At 38.0% G+C, this 25,633-nt stretch overlaps 1 protein-coding gene across 3 annotated transcripts in view; it reads left to right on the top strand.

Moving 5' to 3' along the window:
* The window catches only part of LOC139969979 (uncharacterized), a 99,846-nt gene that overhangs the window by 6,122 nt on the left and 68,091 nt on the right, over nt 1–25,633 (top strand). For all 3 annotated transcript variants that reach the window (XM_071975475.1, XM_071975474.1, XM_071975476.1), the window contains one exon: nt 68–1,563. In XM_071975475.1, the coding sequence (XP_071831576.1) occupies nt 68–1,563 (1,496 nt within the window). The remainder of the gene's footprint in view (nt 1–67; nt 1,564–25,633) is intronic.

The raw sequence follows: 25,633 nt of genomic DNA, 5'->3' as shown, positions 1-25,633 counted from the left end.
ATTTATTGTTCGTCAAATTTAGTCATACGTGGAACATTTACACATTTTGTTTCTGTTTTTTGTTTAGAGAAGAAAATATTTCTGATAGAATGTCTCAAAAGGACATACAAAGACCAATATGATGCGATTCAACCCCTACCATATATAAAAGATAGACTTTATTGTGTGGACAAGGTCTTTGTAGAAGGGGGCGTTGAAGTTTGTCTGGCACCAGAGCTAACGCGAGGCACCGGAGGATCATGGGAGCGTTTGGAATCTTACAAAAGTATTTATACTGACTTTCGATTTAAATCCAAGAGACGAATTATACAAGGAGAGCCCGGGTATGGTAAGTCGACGTTAACCCTTCAGCTGGCCTACGATTGGTGCAATGACGTATCGGATTCCCCGATGAACAATGTAGAAATACTAATTCTTCTTCGGCTAAGACAACTTAGAAGTGACAAGTCTCTCTTTAGGGCGATTAAGTCATTTCTTCTCTTCCACGAACCCCGTGTTAGCAAACATGAGATTGAAAAGATAATTCACAGTTGTTCGTCCGTCCACATTATTTTGGATGGATATGATGAGTATCCTGGCAGGGACAGCAATGATGATGATGATGTACACAGGATCATCAAGATGGAACTGTTTGAAGACTTTGATGTCAGCTTAACGACAAGATATCTCCCAGAATATCTTAGAAAAGAAACTAAGAAGGCCAAACTAACAGGGTTCGATGACAAAGCTAGAGATGAGTACATTCGCAAGGCCGTAGTAGGTAACAACGATGAGGCAGTGGAAGAAATAAAACAACGGCTCAATGAAAACTCCATCCTTGCTGATCTTTGCCAGGTACCTCTCATATTCGTGATGTTTGCCCACATGGCTCATGATAAGAGAGACTTCATGAAGTTCAAGTCTGTCACACAGTTCTTCAAATACATGATTAGACGTTTTTACGACCATCTGAAACAGAAATTTAAAGACAATAAAAGCAACGAGTTCTATCTTCATGGAATGGAACATAGTGAGCTAGACAAAATAGCTTTCGAAGGATTAAACAAGAATAACCAACAATTGTCATGGATTAAGACTGAATTTCGTCAAAGAGTCGGGCGAGAATCATATGACCAGTATATTTTAATTGGCATTTTGGTGGAGGAAGTTGTAGTGAGCGATGATTCTACTGGAGACAATGTCTTGTTTACAACGATGGTCCGTTTTTATCATAAACTATTCTGTGAATGGTATGCAGCCCACCACCTTGTCACTCTTGTAAAGAACGCACACGATCTCTCCGATATTCTCAAGTTCTTAGATCCATTTGATCTTCAGTACCTGTTTAGATTCGCCTGTGGTCTGGATCCTAATGCTGGAAAGAAACTCATCAACCATTTGAAGGAATTACCAGGCGGGGATAAGTTTGCCATCCTCTGTATCCTGGAACAAACTGGTGAAGTCAACGACATTATGGATTCGGTGAAAAAGCTCTGCTCGCGTAGAGTTGATATACAGAAAAGCCACAGCCCTCTTCTTCAAAGATCGACGACACAGTTGTTGCAGATTGCATCTAAAAATAATGTAAGTTAGCTAATAAATAAACAGCCTTTTACACTTATTACCTATTAGGAACTGTTTACTTTTTATAATGGTTTTGTGTTCCATTGACTGTCATTGAAACTATATTATTTCAGCCACTTTAAATCATAAACATTTAGGTTTAAAGAAGATGGATGGTTTTCCTAGCTAATGAATTACAGTGGTGAATTGAGGATAATTGCAAAGGATGTCATATAAATCAATCAGAATAATTCATGCATGTGCCAAATTGCGCTAAAACTCTAATCAAACTGATGTAGTATTGAGAATATTGAACATATACTTCAACATAAACACATGGAGTGTTAATGTTTGGAATTTCAGATTCTTCCGTTAAGAATAAAAAGCTAGTCTTCAAAGATTTTAAATAAATGTTAAGTGCTTCAAATGATTGAATTAAACCTGGAACAACAAGCCATATATGTTGGAGGAAATTGTTTAATCGTTTAAGTTACCCCATTAACATAATGTAACATCAGTTATCATTAATACCAATACATGGTCGTTATAATCGATAATTTACAATGGGGTGATCGAAACAGTCATTTGGCAGTTCTTCTATCAAACTAAAACGGTATAATTGAACAAAAAGCAAAAAAAGTACACCAATTAAGAAAGTATATTTTCACACATTGCATGGTAACGCATTCTTTAAAAAATGTTGTTGATGACGCAGGGTTCGCAGGTTTCTTCCGGGGGTGGAAAAAACCGTGGAATAAACCGCGGTTTTTTCCACTCGGAAGAAATAGGTTTCTTCCAGTTTCTTCCGGACAAAATGGAAGAAACTCATTTTTTGGGGAGAAACTGTTGATAAAGTTTCATAACAACCTGCAATGATTTCTAACTATGTAAAAAATGGACAAGAAGCACTTTAGTGTCATCTAGGTAGTCTATATCTAGGTTTGGAGCACATGACCTGCCTCCAGCATATACTGTACACAATATAGTACTAGGCTACTGTAGCATCGGACAATTAAAGGAACAACTATGGGCAGGCAATATTTTGCAGACCAGAATGGTCTTGATTATAGCCCAGTTCTTAGTTAAAAACTAGTTTCTGAGTGGAGGGACAAGTGTTCCCTGGAAACTAGTGTAGGCCTACTACAATGCACACTCATTACTACGATTACATTGGCCACTATGACCATATTTTGTGGAGATTGAACTCAAGACATGAGGGTTACAGATTCGACTGGAAGTTGTAGTGTGAAAATGAGGGCTGGCTCATGGCCAGCTGTATTTAATTGTGGATTTTTGTTCTTTTTGCTGTTGGGATGACAAGTCCTCCTGTTAACTACAAGTTGTAATTTAGGGAGTTGCAGAAATTAAACTGTTGCCTAAATCTAATAGATATTATTCGGCTATTTGCTTGGTGTTCATAATATTAAATCCTAAGTGCATGGGCCAATCTAGGTTAATCATTCATACAGTATGGCCAGTTGTGCAATTCTGGTTGATGGGGGTATCGCGAGATGATAAGTAGTCCTTCAATATTGTGATTTATAAGCAAACATCCTTTGGTGTAGAAAAAAAAAAATTATAATCAAAACAAAAATATCATATTTTGATGGTTTCAATGGCATGCATTTCAGTCAGATGGTGGTAAGCTATTTTTCTCTTCATCATGTATGTGGGCTGTGCTGCCTATATGCCAATTTTCACAGTTTCTTCCAGTTTCTTCCGGTTTCTTCCAGTTACTTCCGGAAGAAACTGGAAGAAACCTGGAAGAAACAGGTTTCTTCCACTTTCTTCCACATCCCCGGAAGAAACCGAACCCTGTGATGACGTATTAGTGATGTCACCGATATAGTAATACATCATCATCATTCCTGGTCGTCTGACATTACTAATTCAAATTGAAAAAGAATGGTATGTTAATACATGGTATGGTATGGTAATACACATCAGGAAATGTTGAGAGAGGTGAATGACCAAGGTGTATTCTTTGTAATGAAATATGTAGCCTGTTATCTTCTCAACAGTATTACTAGTGCAGTATTTAGTATGATTGATATTTGAGCAAATACTTAGGTACATGTGGAACATTTCATCATGCGTATATTAATATACAGCTGTCACAGAAAGAGAGAGAGAGAGTGCTCCTTTGTATTATTAGGGAGCGGGCACAGAGAGGGCTACATGGTATTAGTAGCCAGCTGTCACAGAGAGAAGTCCCTTATGGAGCTGTCACAAACAGAGCCCCTTAGTAATAATATGAGCTGTCACAAATAGAGCTCCCTGGTATACCCCTGAAGCTGGTATTAATAGTAGATGTCACAAAAAGGGTTCCCTTGTATTAATTGGGCAGCCGTCACAAAGGGTGCACGCTGGTATAATTAGGCAGCTGTCACGGAGAGAGGTCATTGTTTTTACACAAAGCCCCCCGTCATTATCAATGTTTCGTTTTTGCTGCGTAGAAGTATAGAAGACGCGAATATAGCATTGTACAGGATCAAAGTATTAACAGATAACAATATCAGCTGATCAGTGATATCGTAAAGTGTTTGTTTGTTATGTAAATATCGATTGATATGGTTCTTGAAGGCTAAATAAATACCGTGAATTGTGTGATATAAGTGAGTTTAATTTAATAATTTCACGATTAAACAAAATGTGAAAAACGTTTGAGTGTAACATCAATATTCAGATGTGTATTGCCGTTACAAGTGAAATATGTTAATAATTTCAATCAGTCCCTTCCTTGCTCCCCCCTCCCCATGTAGACAACTTGTCATGCTGTATCGGCTCAGGTATACTGAGGTGTACCTCTGCAGGTACAAAAGAAATGCTTATATTTCGTATACAGGTTGCATTTGCAGAGACCAAATCTAGGGATATCACTCATTTTTGCATACTCCTCAATCGTTGCTCCGCTCTTAATTATAATAATGTAATGTTTTATTCTACTAATTGCTGATCCTCAAAGTGCTTGTCTGGTTTCAACATTATTGGTGTCATTGTTGTTGACAATTGTGACGTATTACAGTAGGTTAAATTTGTGTTTTCCTATAAAGTGGAGGATGGTAACACTGGATTGTTAGTTGTAGCTGACAGAAGGTCCATTATACCATTGTAATCACTACAGAGTGATTATCTATAGGCAGAGTGGTAGCCCGTAGTGGCTTGGTAGTTTATATTACACAGTCATAGTTAGTTTCTACAGCTAGCTGCTCTGTACGTAGGCCTACAGTATATATATGGCGTATATTACTTGTTTCGGATGATGATGAACCAGGGTCAGGAAATCAACTAGGATATTTTAATACACTGGAAGGTGTTTCATATGTTCAATGATAGACTACAGTAATTCTACATTGTATTTGTTAGATTAATCTGACATTAGGCCTTCGGTGTAAATCACCGTATATTTCGTACAATTTCGCTAACTAGGCAAGGATCATATAGAAATTGAAGTAGGGAGAATGACGTCATGCGACATATACTGAAGCCACCCACCCAACTGGTGGCGCTTTGCTTGTAAGGGAAGACAGTGCCGGCGCGTAATACCAAAACTACTGTACGTCTTTGACATAACTAAAGTGATAAAGTTGACATAATTCATTCAAAATGGTGATATCGTTGTGCCGCATTTGGGTGACAAATATGTGGTATTTCATAGTTTCATAGGTAAATCTTAGGAAGCGATAGTAGAAGCAATTACATAAGAATATAATTACTTTACTAGTATCGTCTGCTCAGCTGATGTTGTTATTCACTGGACCCTGGATATAATTAGCCTAGGCCCTAGACCGGCCACGGCTGTCCTTTCGGATGCGATATGACTAGAGCCTAATGACAAAAATGTTTACACCTCATTAACATTTAGAGTGGATCTCTAACGGTATATCCACATGCCAGAATTGCATACTGTGTGTGGAAAGGGAGTGGGGAGGACTGAGGAATGCTTGTTCACGGCATTTTTCAGGACAACTATGACACTATTTGAGTGGATCACTAAAATAATACAAGCAAGAAATTGTTTTGCCATATGTCTCTCAGATACCGAAATTGATACTTTTCAGACATTAAAAGTTGCACAGAAACTCTACTTACTCGAGTCATTAGAGGAGATAAAAAAAAGTGTCAAAGTTGGTTCTTAAATCAGGAGTATAACACATACTATTCTGGTCGCCATAACATGTCTCTGTTGTGCAAAGTACACCTACTCTTTCAAAAAATGGGTAAAATAAAATTCAATTACAAAGTCGAATGCACAATGCATATGTGAAAGATTTACAAATTATCTGTCTTCTTTCCGAACACTTCAAAGCGCCCTCACTTTTTTCAAGGCTTCACTGCTTAAACAAACGGCGATAAACTGTGTCAGCATTCTTCCTCAGTTCAATTTCTATGACGAGGATACAGTAACGTTAACATGGTGTTCAAGTTGACCAATCAGTGTCCAGGACTGGGTATTCTTTGTGAAGTCCGGAACATGCATATGGTCATTTTCACAATCAGTGGTGTAACTTTTGTACACTCAGGGCCAAAATTTCAAACACCATATATATTGAAATTTTTACTAACATCACATGTTAAAGGTTCAAATTTTTGTAACTTCAACTTTTCAGAGCTTAAACATATATGTTTATGTGTGTAATTTTTCGGTGACTGTATGACTCTAGGAAACTTTAAGCAAAAAGATATATTTTTAAGCAACCATATTTACACAGTGTTAAAACAGTACTCTGTTTCAAGTAAACTTTAAAATGTTTATCATTATATGTTACTTAAAAATGAAAAGGATTTGGCAGAAAGTTTTTATTACTATTGCAGATATTTCCATGTTAACTGAAAATTTATTGGAAATCAAGGATTGTTTTTCTTAATTTTAACTTTAAACTATTTAAAACAAAGATAAGGCCAAGTCAAACACCCTAAATAATGTCTCCTTACAGAGGGCTAATATCCAATCCAAGTTGCCCAAAAATCCATGCAGTTTTGCAAAAGTTGGAATTTTCCCACTTACGCGTTTTGGAGGTGACGTTAACATTTTACATGTGTTTCGGAGGTGACAAAAATGTTTACAAGTTGTTGTAAAGGCTTTTTTGCTAATTAACAAAAAATTAAACACTTAAACTCAATCTATATTCATAACATCTTTAATCAAACACTGATTTAAATAAAAAATATCTCTGCCAAGTAGCAGAGAATGTACATCAACTACATGTACAACTAGTGAAACAAGTGAAAGAATACAGAACACAGAATACAATAGTTTTATGTTATAAAAAATAGGTAAATGTCAGGTAAAGCAAATAAGGGCATTTAAAAAGCAATTGTAAACATTGGGTTGAAGTCTTTTACTGTGGCACTCATATTGCAAATGATTATCTCACATACAACATATTGTATATACCTTCAGTCTCTTTTGTTTCGGAGGTGACGCTAAACGTTTACACAACCCAGAAGGCTTGATTCATGCTAAAACACATAGAACTTACCTTGGAAAGTATGAAAAACATTAGAAGGATATGTTGATAATATTTTAATGACATTCATGATACTAGAACTGTGACTGCTTTTGCTGCCATTCATGATAACTTGGAGACAATTATACTGTATCCATTCAAAATCATTTGGTTAAATTCACACTGTTTTGGCTAATTGCATATGAAATATTATACCACAAAGAAATGATTAACATTGCGTAGCCATTAGCCATTCTGACTGCTAGTTACAGTATCATTTATAAATGTTGGTTACACTTTTGGCAGTGAAACTGACTGTCACATTCCTGTAACCTTTTACAAATTTGAAGAGGACATTCAGTCTATTATTCTGGAAAAAACACTTCATTAACATGACCAAACCACAGTCTATCAAAGTTTTAGTGAAAAGTTAGGTTAACACTTGTCAAAAGCTGCATAAATGATGGGCTAAAATCATTTAACAGCAGCTTGGCCTTGTTCACATTGAAGAATGCACCCGTACTTCAAGTCCTCAAGGGAAATAAATTCCCTTAGTGTGAACACTCCTTTACTCATACTTCAAGTCGGCATGCAGTCTTAAGAATTTATCCTGCATTCTCAATAAATGTGATGTAAATGGTCGGAGACTTAATGGTGACCCGAGATTTCCGATGTATCAAGTTGCTATTGGGCGGGTAGTACGTACATGTATGTGTTTGTCAGAGCGTTGCCCTTCTTAACAGAAACACTACCAAACGATGCTATTCGTGAACCCATTTCATTTTCTTTGAGCCGATTTGACCAACACTGCAGAAAAGACGGGGTAACGGTTGTGAGACAAAAACAAACTAAATGACAGTCCACTTAAATCTACTGTAATAGCCTTAAATTCATTGTATGCTGTACTGACAGATTTTTGAAGAGGCCAAACTCTGTAATTTGATGGTTATTTCAAAACGGATGATTTTGGGTTCGGTTGCTATGGAAGTTAGTAAAAGGCTAAAACCATTACGTCTGGCCTGGCCTATAATGAAGTTGCACTTACTAGCCTACTGTATACAGATACAGTAGACCTTACTAGGTCTTAAGACCTAAAATTAAATGCCTTTGATGTTAGATTAGCCTCAAATGGGACATCAAGCAGTAATACACTGACTAGCAAGATCGTTTGCTCATCCACTGAAGGGTTTGGAAGAAATTCAAATCTGAGTTAAAATGTTATGGTAATGCCAGTACGGAGTTGTTTGAATACAGTTGACTGTTTATGTGCGATGATTGTACGTTGCCGTGCAGTGGTGTACGGAGTAGTATGTACTAGTACAGCACATAAGACATTGGCAAAGCACAGGGGGCATGTTAACAGCTGATATGACCTTTATACGCCTGCGCAGTATATTAATCTCGCAAACAGACGAAACTTACTCGTTCTGAAATGTGAATGCGTCTTGTTCTTAACTAGTTAATCCTCCTCGCGGACTTAATATCAATAATCGCCCAGGTTGCATTCTTAAATGTGAACAAGGCCTAAGAGACCATCTGGAGCAACAATCTAAATGAGTTTTCACTCTATAAAGGTTAGTTGTTTGTAATTGGTTGTTAAAGGCATTGAAGACTCGCCCCAAACCGTGTGCGGCCATCTGAAAAATGTAACTTTCTGTTGCTTGCAAGTGACATTTTGTTCCTGTTGCTACACAATGCAGACAGTAATGAAACGTGATACAGTACCTTGTTATCTTTAGCTGGACCTGAGATGTCCATCGCTGTATCGTTTTGTACAATGTGCTGTGCTGTAGCTGTACTGACTGTACACTAGTGTCTATTAACGATGGTAGCAAGCTGTGTGTGTATTTTCTGGGATCGATGGTGGTGTCTAACACTTCTGTTACACCTCATCGAAACTAGGTCAGATTACCAGCATTAGACGTTTTCTTTTTGCACCAGTCTTCACTCTTCACACCCTTTAAGAAAAGGGAGGGGAATTCCCTGTTCAAATTTTATGTATTTTTGGGAAATCTCTTTTCAGACAAGTTGCTGTGATAACAACAGCTCATGAAAGAAACAATAAGATTCTTTCTTTTTGCTTCAAATGGTACAGCATCAGGTCTACATATTGTGAACAAATATCCTGAACTTTTGTAGGAATTTACCTGGACCAAATAGTAGAGCCCTCAGTGGTTATAGTGGGAATCATGCAAATTAATGTGTATACTGGTACAGGTCAACATGGTGCAAAATTAAACCTGTGAACATGTACTCAACAGCACTGTAGAACTCACAGAAGGTAACATATAACTGCAGCACAAATGTATGCACTAGTAGAATATTTCAGAAATACAGTATGCTCACACAAAGGGATAGTTCAGTATATTACATGTAAACAATCAATGTCACCTCCGAAACAATAGCAAAGACCACAGGCAGATTGAGCTAATATCTGATAAATTTGTCCCATGTTAATAAAGTTTTAAAAACTGCATGTTTGGTGATTGTGATCTTTTATGGACAGCACTTCATTACTAATCAATCATTTCATTCAAGTTTATTAATAGCACTAATGTAAGCTATGGTACGCTATCTCTTGTCCAGAAAGGGGAAAAAGTGGCAAAAAAACACATATTTGTAATTTATTCATCAACTGTGCATGTGAGAGTTTCATTAATACTTTGTTCAGTTTGTTACAGTGTTTTCTAAGGTAGATCAAGTCATCCATTATCATATGATGGTACGTGTAACCCTGGTGTCATGAATGACACAGTGGGTTTGTTGTTTTCACTTGCTAGTAGAAGCAGTTTCTGTCAATAGTGTAGATAGTTTTAATTAAAAAGAGTAAACAGATACTTCCTGCCTCTGCTGAGTATATTGCAGATTAGTGATGGTTATTTTACTTTCACAAAGCCTTTTTGTATGTATCTTTGCTACTTATCTCTTCTGAGATAAACTGAGCCTGCTAGACAATAGTGCTTGTGGTTTATACCTGGGACAATAGTATTTAGAGTCAGTGTATTGGTGGGAAAGGGTTACAAAATAGCCCAGTGCTGGGGAAGGGAAGGCACATGGTGACATGAATATTTATAAGGACTAATCCATCATGTAATTACTGATTGGTCATCTTATTAGTTGGTCAGCGGGATCATTGCTAGAAGTAACCAATAAGATGAGGGGAAGCCATGTGTCCTAGAGTTGTTGTCACTTGTTGTCACATAGTTCTGGTAACTTTGTATCTTGTTATAGTTAGAGTTTGATCCTTCATCTGGAGAGAGCAAGACTTCTCTTGCTTGATCTATTGTACTTGTAATATTTTTATTAAAGGAAAAGTGTTGTATAAATAGGGAGTTTCGAAGATGTTCATCATGTAAAGTTATATTCTTAAATTATGATGAGAATGTCATATTAGTATCTTTTTGGCCACTGTTCTGGATCTTGCCGAGATGGTAACCATGGACTTTTCATATTCTACTTAATTGCTGTTCTTGGAGCCTACCTGTACTTTGTATTTACCTAAGGAACCGGATTCTACCCCACCGAGCTGTAGATGTCACTCTAAACTATTTTATTAAATTGTCATACCGTTTTGTAAATCGCTGGACTGCAGTATATTACCAAGTCTATTATGGAGCACACTGATGTACACCGGAACCTTAATTCGCGAAAATGAACTTTCCGCGTTGAAGAAAGAAAGCGAGCAGTTCGCGACAGCACCAGCGTAAAACCAGATAAGTTTAAGTATTCTTTTATTGTAACCTGTGTCATGGCCATAGACAATAAGTTTAAGTTTTTCTAAGTTCTAAATGTTCAGTGTATAGTACAGGGCACACTGTAACCTTTTTATTGTTAACATTGTCTATACCACCTGTGCTGCATCTTGATGTACAGTGTTCAGTACCACAGTAACCAGTATGTTATGTAACTGCAAGTATGCTTATTTAAGAGTTAATATCTAAGAGTGTGGTCAAGTTGACATATTTTGTAATGTAGATACTTTTTATTGTTTTGTGCCATTGATAGCCTTATAACGTCCCCATTTCCCACGGTTGGAGGATTGAAAATATAAGTAGTTCATGGTACATTTCTTTGTGTTTTGTGTCTCTCATTGTAAACCTGTGTAGAACTGACTCAGCAGTTGTTTTGAATATCAGCATTGAACCATTCGGACATGGAGACAATTTTATCCTGTCTTGACGCCTAGGCCCACTTGAAACACATATTACTGACCCATTGTCCTAATTACCTTTACCGAAGGAAAGGAGGGGTTACAACTGGCGCCCAACGTGGGGCTTGACTAGGCCAAAATCATTTAATTGCTGATATTTGTTTTCTGGTAGTTTTGTTGTTAATGTTGCTGAGTCATATTCGTCACAGATTTTCAGTGTTTGATACTTTTCTTTATAGTTATAGTGTATTTGGCTACTTGACTTGTTTTTGTAGTATTTGTTAATCTCTGTTGTTCATCATGGCTCATCATGGAGTTGTGATTGAAGGGCTGGACTCAGATATGGATGAGGCCACATTTTGGGACTTAGTAAGCAAGGCTAGCAAACGGTTGGACAAACTAGAACAAAGGGAACAGGGGAACCCTGCAGAAAGAAACCCAGTTAGGCAAATGGGAGGACAAGCTAGTCCAAGGGGACAGTTTGTATGCTATCGTTGTGGGCAAGAAGGCCATATTGTGAAAGGGTGTAGGAATCCCCCCACTGAAGAATGGCTTCGTAAACAAACAAAAAGGGCCCATTTAAACGAGCAGGGCACCCTAAAGGTAGACCAACATTAGGGTGCCACGTTCAAAAGTCAACTAGAGAATTTGACGACTCCAAAGGTCAAAACATTTTCGATAGGATTCTTGGTACCCCTAATGAGGATGAAGTCCTAGTAAATGATAACTTGTGTCCCTGTTTAGTCGACACAGGCTCACAAATTACGACAGTCTCCCAGTATTTTCATGAGACGTACTTGAAGAATGTTCCGATATACCCACTTGATGATATTCTGCACATTGAAGGGGCAGGTGGTCAGAAAGTGCCTTACCTAGGTTATTTGGAAATTCAAATGAGTTTTCCAGCCTTCGGAAAGAAAGTGTATGACGTAGTAGCACTACTTGTACCAGATACCACATACAACAGTAAAGTGCCTATCACTGTAGGAACTAACTTAATAACTGAATGTAGGAAGGATTGTAAAGCTTGGTATGGAGTACATTGTATGCAACGTGCCAATTCTACTGCTTGGCGCTTAGCATTTACAAGCCTTTGTGACAAGGACAGGATTGCAAAAAGAAATGAAATACTTGGAGTAGTAAGGGCTAAAATCAATCATCCTGTCACAATATTACCTAATGAGTCTGTGGTTGTTAGGGGTGAAGTAAGAGTAAGAGAAAAGGGGGCCTATCATGTAATTATTGAGGGACCTAATCACCCTCTTCCCACAGGCTTAAGTGTTAATTCAGCCTTTATGCATCTTGAACAAAGGGCAAGGTCAAAGATCCCAATTTCGATTCATAATTCGTCTGATGTAGCCATTACATTAGAACCAAAGAGTATAATTGCAGATCTCCACTTGGCTAGGCCGTCAGTTTACTCCATGAACACCATTGGGAGTGTAATTAACGATAGTGGGGATTCACCAATAAATGATAGGTACAATGAAATTTGGGAGAAACTAAATGTAGACAAATCTCCAGCCACTCCAACCCAGATAAAAGAGTTGAGAGATTTACTACAGAGTCATATTCAGGCTTTTGCCCTTCACAAAAATGAGTTGGGACATACCAATGTAGTGAAGCATGAAATTCCATTAAAGGACGATAAACCTTTCAAAGACAGATATAGGCGCATACCCCCAAACCAGTATGATGAAGTAAGGAAATGTTTACAGGATATGTTAGAATCTGGGGCGATCAGAGAATCACATAGCCCCTATGCCTCACCTATAGTTGTTGTAAAGAAAAAGGATGGCTCAATTAGGCTCTGCATTGATTATAGGAAACTGAACCAAGATACAGTTAAAGATTCATATTCCTTGCCACGTATTGAAGAATCATTAGATGCTTTGAAGGGGGCTAAGTGGTTCAGTTCATTAGATCTTCAATCAGGTTACTGGCAGATTGAGGTGGCAGAGAAAGATATACCTAAAACTGCTTTCACAACACCAATGGGGTTTTACGAATGCAATCGTATGCCTTTCGGTTTGACAAATGCACCTGCAACATTCCAAAGGCTCATGGAGCATTGTGTGGGTGACATGAACTATAAGAAATGTCTTGTTTATCTGGATGATGTTATCATTTTCTCAGAGACATTTGAAGAACACCTGGAACGGTTATCAGCTGTTTTGAAACGCTTGACTGAGTTTGGCCTGAAACTTAAGCCATCGAAGTGCAACCTCCTTCAAAATAGTGTCACCTATTTGGGGCATGCAGTTTCCAAACATGGAGTAGAGACTGATCCTGAAAAAATCCAGGCAGTCAAATCGTGGCCTGTGCCACAGAATGTCAAACAATTGAGGTCATTCTTAGGTTTCACTGGGTATTATCGTAGGTTTGTAGAGGGGTACGCCAATATTGCAGCCCCACTCCATGGGCTCACTGGTAACAGACCAAAACAACAAAGAGGAAAGCGTATGCACACTACAAAAGAACTAAAATGGCAATGGGGTGTGGAACACCAAGAAGCATTTGAGAAACTAGTAGAGAAACTAACAAGACCCCCAATTTTAGGATATGCGGATTATGAAATCCCATTCGAACTGCATACCGATGCCAGCTTAGGTGGACTCGGGGCAGCTTTGTACCAAATCCAGGAGGGAAAGAAAAGGGTTATTGCCTATGTCAGCCGTTGCTTGAGAAAAGGAGAGCGAAATTACCCTGCTCATAAGTTAGAATTTCTTGCCCTAAAGTGGGCAGTAACAGATTACTTGTACGGCAGGGAGTTTACTGTACTGACTGATAACAATCCCCTTACTTATGTGCTTAGTACAGCCAAATTAGATGCAACTGGTCATAGATGGTTAGCTGCACTTGGTGCATATAACTTCAAGATAAACTATAGGGCAGGAGTTAAGAATGGTGATGCTGATGGACTTTCTAGGATGTTCATTGATGAACAAAGCAATGTCAACAACAGTATTACAGAAGTGGCACCTGAGGCTATACAGGCAATATGTAGTTTTCATAGAGTGGATCTTGATTACATCCACACACAGTCATTTCATTGGCCTGTTGTAGAAGCTGTAGCTATGGGACAAGGGGCAGTACCCGATGTATTATTAGATAGTGGTGATGACTCCCCCTTTCCAGGTGTTACACCTAAGGAATGGCAGGAGCATCAGGGGTTAGACCCAGTGATTGCTCGGGTATTACATTACTTGACGATTGGGAGATGTCCCAATAAGGCAGAACGTAGGGAAGAGATGAATGAAACTCTACTTCTCCTTAGGGATTGGAAACGTCTTAGTATCCAAGGTGGTGTTTTATACAGGAAAAAGGGAATCGATCCTGTATCCTACCAGTTGGTCTTACCCTCCACCTACCATGAGAAAGCGTTATATTTGTTACATGATGACATGGGTCATCTGGGATTAGAACGTACTCTTCAGTTTGCCCGGGAACGGTTTTACTGGCCAGGTATGGCAAACGATATTGAAAATATAAGTAGTTCATGGTACATTTCTTTGTGTTTTGTGTCTCTCATTGTAAACCTGTGTAGAACTGACTCAGCAGTTGTTTTGAATATCATCATTGAACCATTCGCACATGGAGACAATTTTATCCTGTCTTGAAGCCTAGGCCCACTTGAAACACATATTGCTGACCCATTGTCCTAATTACCTTTACCGAAGGAAAGGAGGGGTTACATACACAAACAGCAGAAATGTAAAAAATGTAGTGTTAACAATATTGTGTCACCTCCGAAACATTAATTTACAGTTTAATAACATAATTAATAAAGGACCTATTAAAAGATATTATCATACTGGTTGCTACACCTCTACAGAATTACTGTAATATGAGTTTTAGCCAAGGAAGATGTTTATTGGATCAGTAGAGATCAAATTTCCAACTAACCTGTTTCGGAGGTGACAAGGTGTTTCTGGGGTGACGCATGTTAACGGAAAGTTAAGAATCTCCCAGAAATTAAAACGACTGGTCATGTTGTCACAACTTTTACTCAGATATTACGTTAGGGGGTGAGGTATATTTTAATAAGTTCAAAATGGCTATACTATTGTTTACATAAATCTTGGGCTGGAGAATGCTTTGTTTCGGAGGTGACGGAAAAGTTAACGGAAAAGTTAACATTAAATTTGAAATTAACACAATTTTTTTGAATTCTAAATGAAAAATATCTTTGGGCCCAGATATTAGACACATTAGTTATTGTAATAATGCAACCTTACTTAACAAAATTTACACTGCTTAACTAGAACTTAGTTGCAGTCAAACTTAGGTACCAATTGTTAACGGAAAATGTCACCTCCGAAACGACAAAATCTAGCCACCATTCCTTGGAGAAGGAAAGGAAGGAAACCTGGGGAACACAATTGCATTTTAGTTTGGACACTTGTTGATAATATCAACCAAATAAGAACTGGAAAATACCTTCCACCAATAAGTACAGGCTCTGACAAAAACAGTGTAGTTGAGAGTGTACGGCTGAACTAGCATATTTTAAGCATATTTATGGCTACCAAATCAACCTGAAGAAACCGAGAAAGTTCGTTAAGCTACCCAAGGTAGACTTCACTTAGGATGGTCAAATTGCAAAAAATCTAAGAATTCTGGTATTTGGTCACTGAGTTACAAAGCAATAAGTGCCAATATTGGAAGTTACACCACTGATTGTGAAAATGACCATATATGTTGTTAATGACAACCGTTAATGAGCTTGGTTGTCCGATTAATCTGTGATGGTTTTAGTCATAACTTCTTTGCTTTTATTGCATGCGCATACTAGCTAGAGTTCTGTTCATAAATATAGCCTACCATTGGTCTACTGTACGTTAAAGGACCAAGCGCCGAACTGGCTTATCCGTGACCGAAATAACTTCAAAAGGGTTGCTGTAACAAAGACCCCTCCTTTGAATATCAGTTACAACTAACTAAATTTCACCTTCACCGCGCACTTCAATGAAACGTATTTGGGCAGTTCCGTAAACTAGTAAACCTTTTCACCAAAACTTAAAAAACGTTGAATCATTACATATAGGGTATCAGATGAAAGCTAAAACTCTGAAGTTTCATAATATTTAGCTAATTTTTACAGAACACATTGTTTTCAGGCAGATTAAGGTGTGTATTAGTCAACCGAAAAAATCCCAAATTTGCTTCATAAAAATTACCCAAAAACAAAATGCCTATTTTTGCCTGTGTATCTTCAGAGGAATAAATATTCTCGGAGTTGCTGAAGTGATATATATAATATATAGATTCAGTTGACAAACAGATAAAGTTGCAGGGATTTTCAGTTTTCTGAGAATAACTTTTTGTACAAATGTAAATTGTCATGTGTACGTCCGTCACAGAAAAATCACATTTTTTAAAATTTCATACAGAAGGAGGTACCCAGATTTCAAGACATCTACAATTCAATGCACATTTTGAACACTCAATAACTACATAATGTGCCTTTAATCCCTAGGATTTTATTTTTTCAGAAAATGCTGTGACAGACGTACGTATTTTCGTACGTACGTCCGTCACGTACGTCCGTCACGCGTACGTCCGTCACATTATTTTTGTTTAGATAAACAATGTATTTTAACATTTTTATCACTACAGTACCTCTGAATTTAATAATCAAACCCATTTAGTCATTAACACAGATATTAGGTAGTTTTGTGGTTGCTTCATTAGCATAAATGTAGTGGTATGCAAACGTTGCATACTTCAGTGTCAACTAGCATATATATTTGTGTTATTGGAATTAGCACTTGGCAAGATATCAAAGAAATGGCATGGTATTGAACCACATGTTCAGTATGCTATTGTCTACATTGATATTTACACTTTCATCTGAAAGCCTTGTTCACATTAGAAAACACACAGAGGGGATCCGACCGAATCATATCCCCTGCTCGAGATCAACATCCTAATGTAAATACTATCCTTCTCAGGGTCAGACCGCGACATTTTGGTCCCCTGTTCTGGGGGGTATCAGTTCCAGAGTGTGAAGACTCGGGGACCAAAGTGACCGGAGATCAAGGCAAACAAACTACATAACACCATGTCTGTTCAACTCACTATTCTAGGCAAACTAACCATGGACATATATGGAACTATTAGCTACAAACTATTTGTTTGTGTACAACATTGTTTCTTGTAGTTCTGCCATTTATTCTTCCCTCTGACCATAAGGTTTCCTTTCAATATCCAACACACTGTATATTTTACACTGTGTTCAACTAGTTTTTAGTAAATAATAAATCAGTTTTAGAAGGAAGATTGTCTGAGAGTCATCAAGAACTGTTATTGCAATTGTTAGTATTTTTTTACTGCTGTAGTATGCATGTTATTGTTTTGATGTAATTTGTTCTACATTTGCTTTAGGTTCATTACCTTTTGTGTTGGGTTTCAGGTATCATTATGTGGAAGAAAAGTTAATTTTGAACCACATGTGCTCATAGTTTTATGTTGGTGGACAGAGTTACCAGATGGTTCTTCCTTAACTTCACAGTGTTTGTGTGTATTACCTTTATACATGTTTCATAGTTGCTATACTAACCAAGGGTGTGCCGCTGTATCTCTGTATCTTGACATGAGATAATTAAGAACTATTGCCAGTTAATGCTCTCATAGCTATTCAGCAGTACTGCTGAATAGCTATTTGTAGTATATGCACACCCTGGTTATAACACTGACTTCACTTGTTATAACAGTGTTATAACACTGACTTCTTTCTCCCACTTTCACCTCAATATTGAATCAATATACACTGCATGCAGAAGTTAGTGACACTCATCTTTATTAGAAATTTGCCATACACTTTGTGCATTTGCACTTTCGTGAGAGTCACCATACAAATATTGTAACTTCCTCTTCATTGACTCAGAGTGGGAAATCAGAGCTGGAGCATGGGTTCAAGTGTGAACACTAAAATAGGAGATTTTGGAAACATATTTGCGGTTAAATTGTCAACACAGGACTAAGAACAGGGGATCCAATATGAACACAGCCTAAGAACTCCTGAAGCAATACAACACAATGTATCACACATCTGAAGTTCTGAATTTCTTGTTTGCTGAAATATGCTGTTAAGTCATCCATACAGATGCTTGCAGCATGTATGTATTTTAATAAAAAAAAATTGTCAAGTAAATAAACAGGGTGTGAAGAAAGTGAAAGAAAAATGGTTTGGTGCTCATACCATTAATAAAGACCCATCATTCTGACCCACTAAAGAACTTCAACTCCCTATAGGGGTCTAACATCTGTATTGTTTGAAATGATGCACACAAAATTTTAAATGAGCTGACCATTGATGATTTGCATAAAACTTAAAGTGAAATATAGATTTCCAATAGAATAGAAATTTTGTGAGAGGGTAAACCTTCTTTTCACTATTACTGTTACCTAAGTTGTTCCATTAGCCACAAGTAAATGAGCTGCATTATTGTGTACATCTGTCAACAATGGAAACTCTGGGTGAAGCTCTGTCACAAATTAAAATTTTAGGGATACCAAGTAGCACTTTTGTTTGTGACGGACGTACATTTACTATATAATTTCACACGTGTACGTCCGTCACAAAAAATTGTACGTCCGTCACAGAGGAATTTTTGAATATATTGCAGGGAAGTGATATAGGTTTCAACTGCTTGTTTACTGATATGTGTAGTTAAGAGTCTTCTTCATAACATGTATAGTAGTTTTAAATTGCATCCCATCCCAATTCACAGAAATTTTCAAAAGAAAATTACGATCTGAAAAAGTCACTTTCTCTGGGTACGTCCGTCACAGGGAGGTTTTTTGAGTATTTTTGTAGTTTACTTGGATGGACAAGGAATGAAACTCCATACAAGAATAGTACAAGGTAGATGTTCCATAAAACCCAAATGAAAAGTTATCTCCTATATATAGCTATTGAGATATGGATCAACAAACTGTCCGAAATGTACGTCCGACTTTACGGAATTGCCCATTTGTAAACAGTTGTTCTAGTTATTTGTAGATTTTATCACATATGCAGACTGGCTGTAACATTTACCTTCCTTACACGACATCTTTGTGTGTGGCTTTTGCTGCTTGGGTGTATCAAGTCTGTAACATATGCCGTTTAGATGACCAGAATGAAACTAATCGGTGCTGTTAGCTCCGGAATTATATTTTGTTAGCCTATCTGTTTTAGAAAAGGCCAATTTATTAGGGAATTTTTGTTTATCTTGATGGCCCTTTAAAGCTGCCCTAAAAAATCATCGGGACGCATCTAGAATATGTTCCTCCTTTCCCAGTGAGAAAAAAAAACAGCTTCGTTATCCATCTTTTTTAAACCAGATGATTTAATACAGGGGTTCCCTAACTGGGGTGCATGAGCCCCCAGGGGTTGCGTGAGATATCTCTGAAAGTCAAAACTAGATTACTTTTTGTTGAACTAAAATCTGATATATCATATAATTCATTAAATGTAAAAAAAAATCGTACCTACCGACAAACTCTTTTCGCGTACCATACGCATATATTGCAATAGTAGTGTGATAAATAACTGAATTATGAAACAGAAACAGGCCGCATGACTTTGGTGAAGTTGGTGTACGCATGACAGTACGTCGTGAAGATAGAGAGCTGAACTTTAACTTGATCTTCTACGAAGCACTATGATGCGTATCATAGTATAATAATGAATCAGATCGTGTCTCAAAAAGTTGGGGATTCGTGGACAACACTGAAATCCACAGGAGGTTTGTGGGGGGATAAAGTTAGGGAAACACTGATTTAATACGCAATGGAACTGAATCATCTTATCTTCAATCTATAAAGATATCTAGTCATATATCGTAATAATGATAATATCAACTAACTATGAAACAATTATACGATACCACGGGCAAAATTTCTTAAGATCTTTATATTTGTTGTTTGTTGTGTAAACAGTGACTGTCATACAACGGTAGTAAAGTACGTTATAAATTTAGTTTGTGGTGCAGGCTAAGTAGATAGCGATAATAATAGGCAAGCAAGTTCCTGATTACGAAAGGTAGGTTAGATGTTAAAATATGTTCATATTAATATAGTAAGTTTTGATAACGAAAGATAGATACGAACATAAGTATATTCATCATAGGCGTAGGAGCCTCATGGGGGGGGGGGGCTGTAACGACTTGACCGAAAAATATAACCAAAATTGTTCGCGCTCACGTTAATGTGCATATTATATAGGCATTCTTCGGTTATTAGGCCTACATCACATGCCAAAAACAAACAATCATTTACCATGTTATTTCCCTTCCATATTGGTTATAATTATTGGGGAAGCCGTTACAACAATAATGATAATAATATAAGTTTAACCATTGAAAAACACATTGTAAGTTCTTCTTCTTTCAGTAGTTGTCAGTGGCGGAGCTAGGGGTATTGGTCAGAGGGGAGAGAATGGTCTGTAGGGGCGTTTTCGACACTATCTAAGCGGAGCGCCACCACAGGTTGGCGCAGAGCGAACATAATTTTTTTGAGTCCAGATACTCCCTAGATCGCCGGAAACTACCCTTTCCGGGCCTTGCTAATTTGCAGAATAAATAGGTGTCATCGCCATTTGTCAGAAAATTACACCAACAAAATGTGACAAATGTCAATGGGTATTTGAGAGCGCAATAAAACAAGTCAATAATCGCGAATAAGTAAAAAGTGGTAAAAAGCTGAAAAGGGCGCCAGCAGTCCATTTGAGTCCGTCAGGGGGGCATCCGCCCTCTCTGACTGTATGGACGCTCCGCCACTGGTAGGTGCCCGAAAAATTCTCAGCATAGTGCCCAAATTTTCACCAAAAAATTTGAAAAACACATTGCAAATTATTCTTCTTTCAGTAGGTGCTCGAAAAATTCCCAGCATATTGCCCGAATTTTCACCAAAAAATTGAAAAACACATTGCAAATTATTATTCTTTCAGTAGATGCCCGAAAAATTCTCAGCATATTGCCAAATTTTCACCCCCAAAAAATGAAAAATACACTGCAAATTATTCTTCTTCCAGTAGATGCCCGAAAAATTCTCAGCATATTGCCCGAATTTTCACCAAAAAAAATGGTTGGGGGGCTGCAGCCCCCCCCCCCCGCCTCCTACGCCTATGATATTCATATTAAGAAGCAAAAACAAACAACATTTAAAGAACGGGAAGCCCTGTTATTTGAAAAGTCCCCTTTTCTCATGTTCTGATATGTAACTTGTGAAACACGTTTCGTTTTTTTTTTATGGAAATCACTGGTTTATACGACTGAAAAACATCTATTCCTGTAATAGTTTATCATCAAATGACAATAGATGACACGTTATTGATCTAAATGTTACTGTTAGCTGAACTTTGAGCCGAGTTTATCACAGTGTCTTCACCAAGCCAATGTTTGTCAAGTTACAAGTGTTTCGCTCAAGTCAAGCGTAAGTATTGTGGGTCCTGTAAAAAACGTGTTTCAGTGAGCTCTTGTTACAATGCTATGGAGTCAACTCTTTTCTACAAGAGTAGTCATATACAGTACAGTACACTGGACAGCAACTGAACTAATCTTGTGCCATAATAAGGGCAGGGGAGGAGCAGAAGGTAGCTAAGGGAGGGGTAGGCCCTCAAATAATTGTCTGCCACCCCCAGTCATATACACTGGGCAGCAACTGAACTTCAGTGTAAAACAGGTATACTTTTACTCTCTCTCTCAATACGCAAATATGACGTTAATACAACATCATAAGATTGACTTATTCTGTACAGAGAATAATCTTGGATCATAAGGGACGGCAGGGGAGGAGCAGAAGGGTAGCTACGGGAGGGAAATAGGCCCTCAAATATTTGTCTGCCAGGATCTAAACTGGAATGATAGAGGTATACATTATAGTATGAAACATTCTTGTCTCGGTTTCCTTTTTCCCTGTTTTTGTTGGTTTTAGCTGTACCAGGTGCAACATCCGCTCCGACTGTTATTACAAAGTACGCAATACAATGTCTAAGGGTATTACGGTAGCTGAGAGGGAACAATGATCACATCAAATTATGTTAACAGATGCTTTGTCGAATTTACTCTGCTTACCTCGACTTTAACCTATTATTCCCGAAAAGAAAATCACTTTACATGTTGAAATGTTGTGGTGTTATTTCTGATGTTTGATTTTTTAATAAAACAATATAGACTTACAGCCTATCGCAAACTTTCGACGCTTTATCGAAATTGTAACGTTTCTCAGGAAGTTTTGACATTTATCTAGAAATGCCGACACCAAACGTAGACTGAGAATATGAATTTAAGTACATTTCGATCATTTAATTACCTCGCATCGTTCGGCTAACAAAGGATCCAGCCGAATAACTAGTAATGCCTTAAAGTACGATCGTAGATGAGTGGAGCTGGTGCCATCGACACTGGAGAATGTCACAAACTGAATTTCTTGATCTAACAAGTAAACTAAGGAAGATGTGATAATGCATCCCCATCCCTTCTTCCCTTCAGCCTCCCCTTCCGACCCACGCACCTCCCTTTGACACTCCAGGTAGTCAGTCATTCGGTACAACGAGTATCACCTTTAATTGTTATGTGCTGTGATATTAAAGAGCACGTGACATGTCTCCATGCAGTGGGACACGTTTTTCATCGTATATCGAGTGAAATCTAGGCTTACTTTGTACTATGGAAATTGTGTACAATTATCGCATATTGTATGTAAATACTATAACAACATCAAACAAACAGACAAGTTGTTCCAGACCTAAGGGAGGGGGGGGGGGCTGGCTCTTAGTTAACTTTTGAATAACACACACTGCACTGTTTTTTGAGACATTTGGAAGCAAAACACTGCTACTTTTTAAGAAAAAGTCGCCCAGGAAAGAACCTGGGGGGCTGTAACGACTTGACCGAAAAATATAACCAAAATTTTTCGCGCTCACGTTAATGTGCATATTATATAGGCATTCTTCGGTTATTAGGCCTACATCACATGCCAAAAACAAACAATCATTTACCATGTTATTTCCCTTCCATATTGGTTATAATTATTGGGGAAGCCGTTACAACAATAATGATAATAATATAAGTTTAACCATTGAAAAACACATTGTAAGTTCTTCTTCTTTCAGTAGTTGTCAGTGGCGGAGCTAGGGGTATTGGTCAGAGGGGAGAGAATGGTCTGTAGGGGCGTTTTCGACACTATCTAAGCGGAGCGCCACCACAGGTTGGCGCAGAGCGAACATAATTTTTTTGAGTCCAGATACTCCCTAGATCGCCGGAAACTACCCTTTCCGGGCCTTGCTAATTTGCAGAATAAATAGGTGTCATCGCCATTTGTCAGAAAATTACACCAACAAAATGTGACAAATGTCAATGGGTATTTGAGAGCGCAATAAAACAAGTCAATAATCGCGAATAAGTAAAAAGTGGTAAAAAGCTGAAAAGGGCGCCAGCAGTCCATTTGAGTCCGTCAGGGGGGCATCCGCCCTCTCTGACTGTATGGACGCTCCGCCACTGGTAGGTGCCCGAAAAATTCTCAGCATAGTGCCCAAATTTTCACCAAAAAATTTGAAAAACACATTGCAAATTATTCTTCTTTCAGTAGGTGCTCGAAAAATTCCCAGCATATTGCCCGAATTTTCACCAAAAAATTGAAAAACACATTGCAAATTATTATTCTTTCAGTAGATGCCCGAAAAATTCTCAGCATATTGCCAAATTTTCACCCCCAAAAAATGAAAAATACACTGCAAATTATTCTTCTTCCAGTAGATGCCCGAAAAATTCTCAGCATATTGCCCGAATTTTCACCAAAAAAAATGGTTGGGGGGCTGCAGCCCCCCCCCCGCCTCCTACGCCTATGATATTCATATTAAGAAGCAAAAACAAACAACATTTAAAGAACGGGAAGCCCTGTTATTTGAAAAGTCCCCTTTTCTCATGTTCTGATATGTAACTTGTGAAACACGTTTCGTTTTTTTTTTATGGAAATCACTGGTTTATACGACTGAAAAACATCTATTCCTGTAATAGTTTATCATCAAATGACAATAGATGACACGTTATTGATCTAAATGTTACTGTTAGCTGAACTTTGAGCCGAGTTTATCACAGTGTCTTCACCAAGCCAATGTTTGTCAAGTTACAAGTGTTTCGCTCAAGTCAAGCGTAAGTATTGTGGGTCCTGTAAAAAACGTGTTTCAGTGAGCTCTTGTTACAATGCTATGGAGTCAACTCTTTTCTACAAGAGTAGTCATATACAGTACAGTACACTGGACAGCAACTGAACTAATCTTGTGCCATAATAAGGGCAGGGGAGGAGCAGAAGGTAGCTAAGGGAGGGGTAGGCCCTCAAATAATTGTCTGCCACCCCCAGTCATATACACTGGGCAGCAACTGAACTTCAGTGTAAAACAGGTATACTTTTACTCTCTCTCTCAATACGCAAATATGACGTTAATACAACATCATAAGATTGACTTATTCTGTACAGAGAATAATCTTGGATCATAAGGGACGGCAGGGGAGGAGCAGAAGGGTAGCTACGGGAGGGAAATAGGCCCTCAAATATTTGTCTGCCAGGATCTAAACTGGAATGATAGAGGTATACATTATAGTATGAAACATTCTTGTCTCGGTTTCCTTTTTCCCTGTTTTTGTTGGTTTTAGCTGTACCAGGTGCAACATCCGCTCCGACTGTTATTACAAAGTACGCAATACAATGTCTAAGGGTATTACGGTAGCTGAGAGGGAACAATGATCACATCAAATTATGTTAACAGATGCTTTGTCGAATTTACTCTGCTTACCTCGACTTTAACCTATTATTCCCGAAAAGAAAATCACTTTACATGTTGAAATGTTGTGGTGTTATTTCTGATGTTTGATTTTTTAATAAAACAATATAGACTTACAGCCTATCGCAAACTTTCGACGCTTTATCGAAATTGTAACGTTTCTCAGGAAGTTTTGACATTTATCTAGAAATGCCGACACCAAACGTAGACTGAGAATATGAATTTAAGTACATTTCGATCATTTAATTACCTCGCATCGTTCGGCTAACAAAGGATCCAGCCGAATAACTAGTAATGCCTTAAAGTACGATCGTAGATGAGTGGAGCTGGTGCCATCGACACTGGAGAATGTCACAAACTGAATTTCTTGATCTAACAAGTAAACTAAGGAAGATGTGATAATGCATCTCCATCCCTTCTTCCCTTCAGCCTCCCCTTCCGACCCACGCACCTCCCTTTGACACTCCAGGTAGTCAGTCATTCGGTACAACGAGTATCACCTTTAATTGTTATGTGCTGTGATATTAAAGAGCACGTGACATGTCTCCATGCAGTGGGACACGTTTTTCATCGTATATCGAGTGAAATCTAGGCTTACTTTGTACTATGGAAATTGTGTACAATTATCGCATATTGTATGTAAATACTATAACAACATCAAACAAACAGACAAGTTGTTCCAGACCTAAGGGAGGGGGGGGGGGCTGGCTCTTAGTTAAC

Source organism: Apostichopus japonicus, chromosome 7, assembly GCF_037975245.1.
Source record: "Apostichopus japonicus isolate 1M-3 chromosome 7, ASM3797524v1, whole genome shotgun sequence".
Lineage (NCBI taxonomy): Eukaryota > Metazoa > Echinodermata > Holothuroidea > Aspidochirotida > Stichopodidae > Apostichopus > Apostichopus japonicus.
The sequence above is the reverse complement of the archived record's forward strand: the minus strand, read 5'-3'. Positions and strand labels throughout refer to the sequence as shown.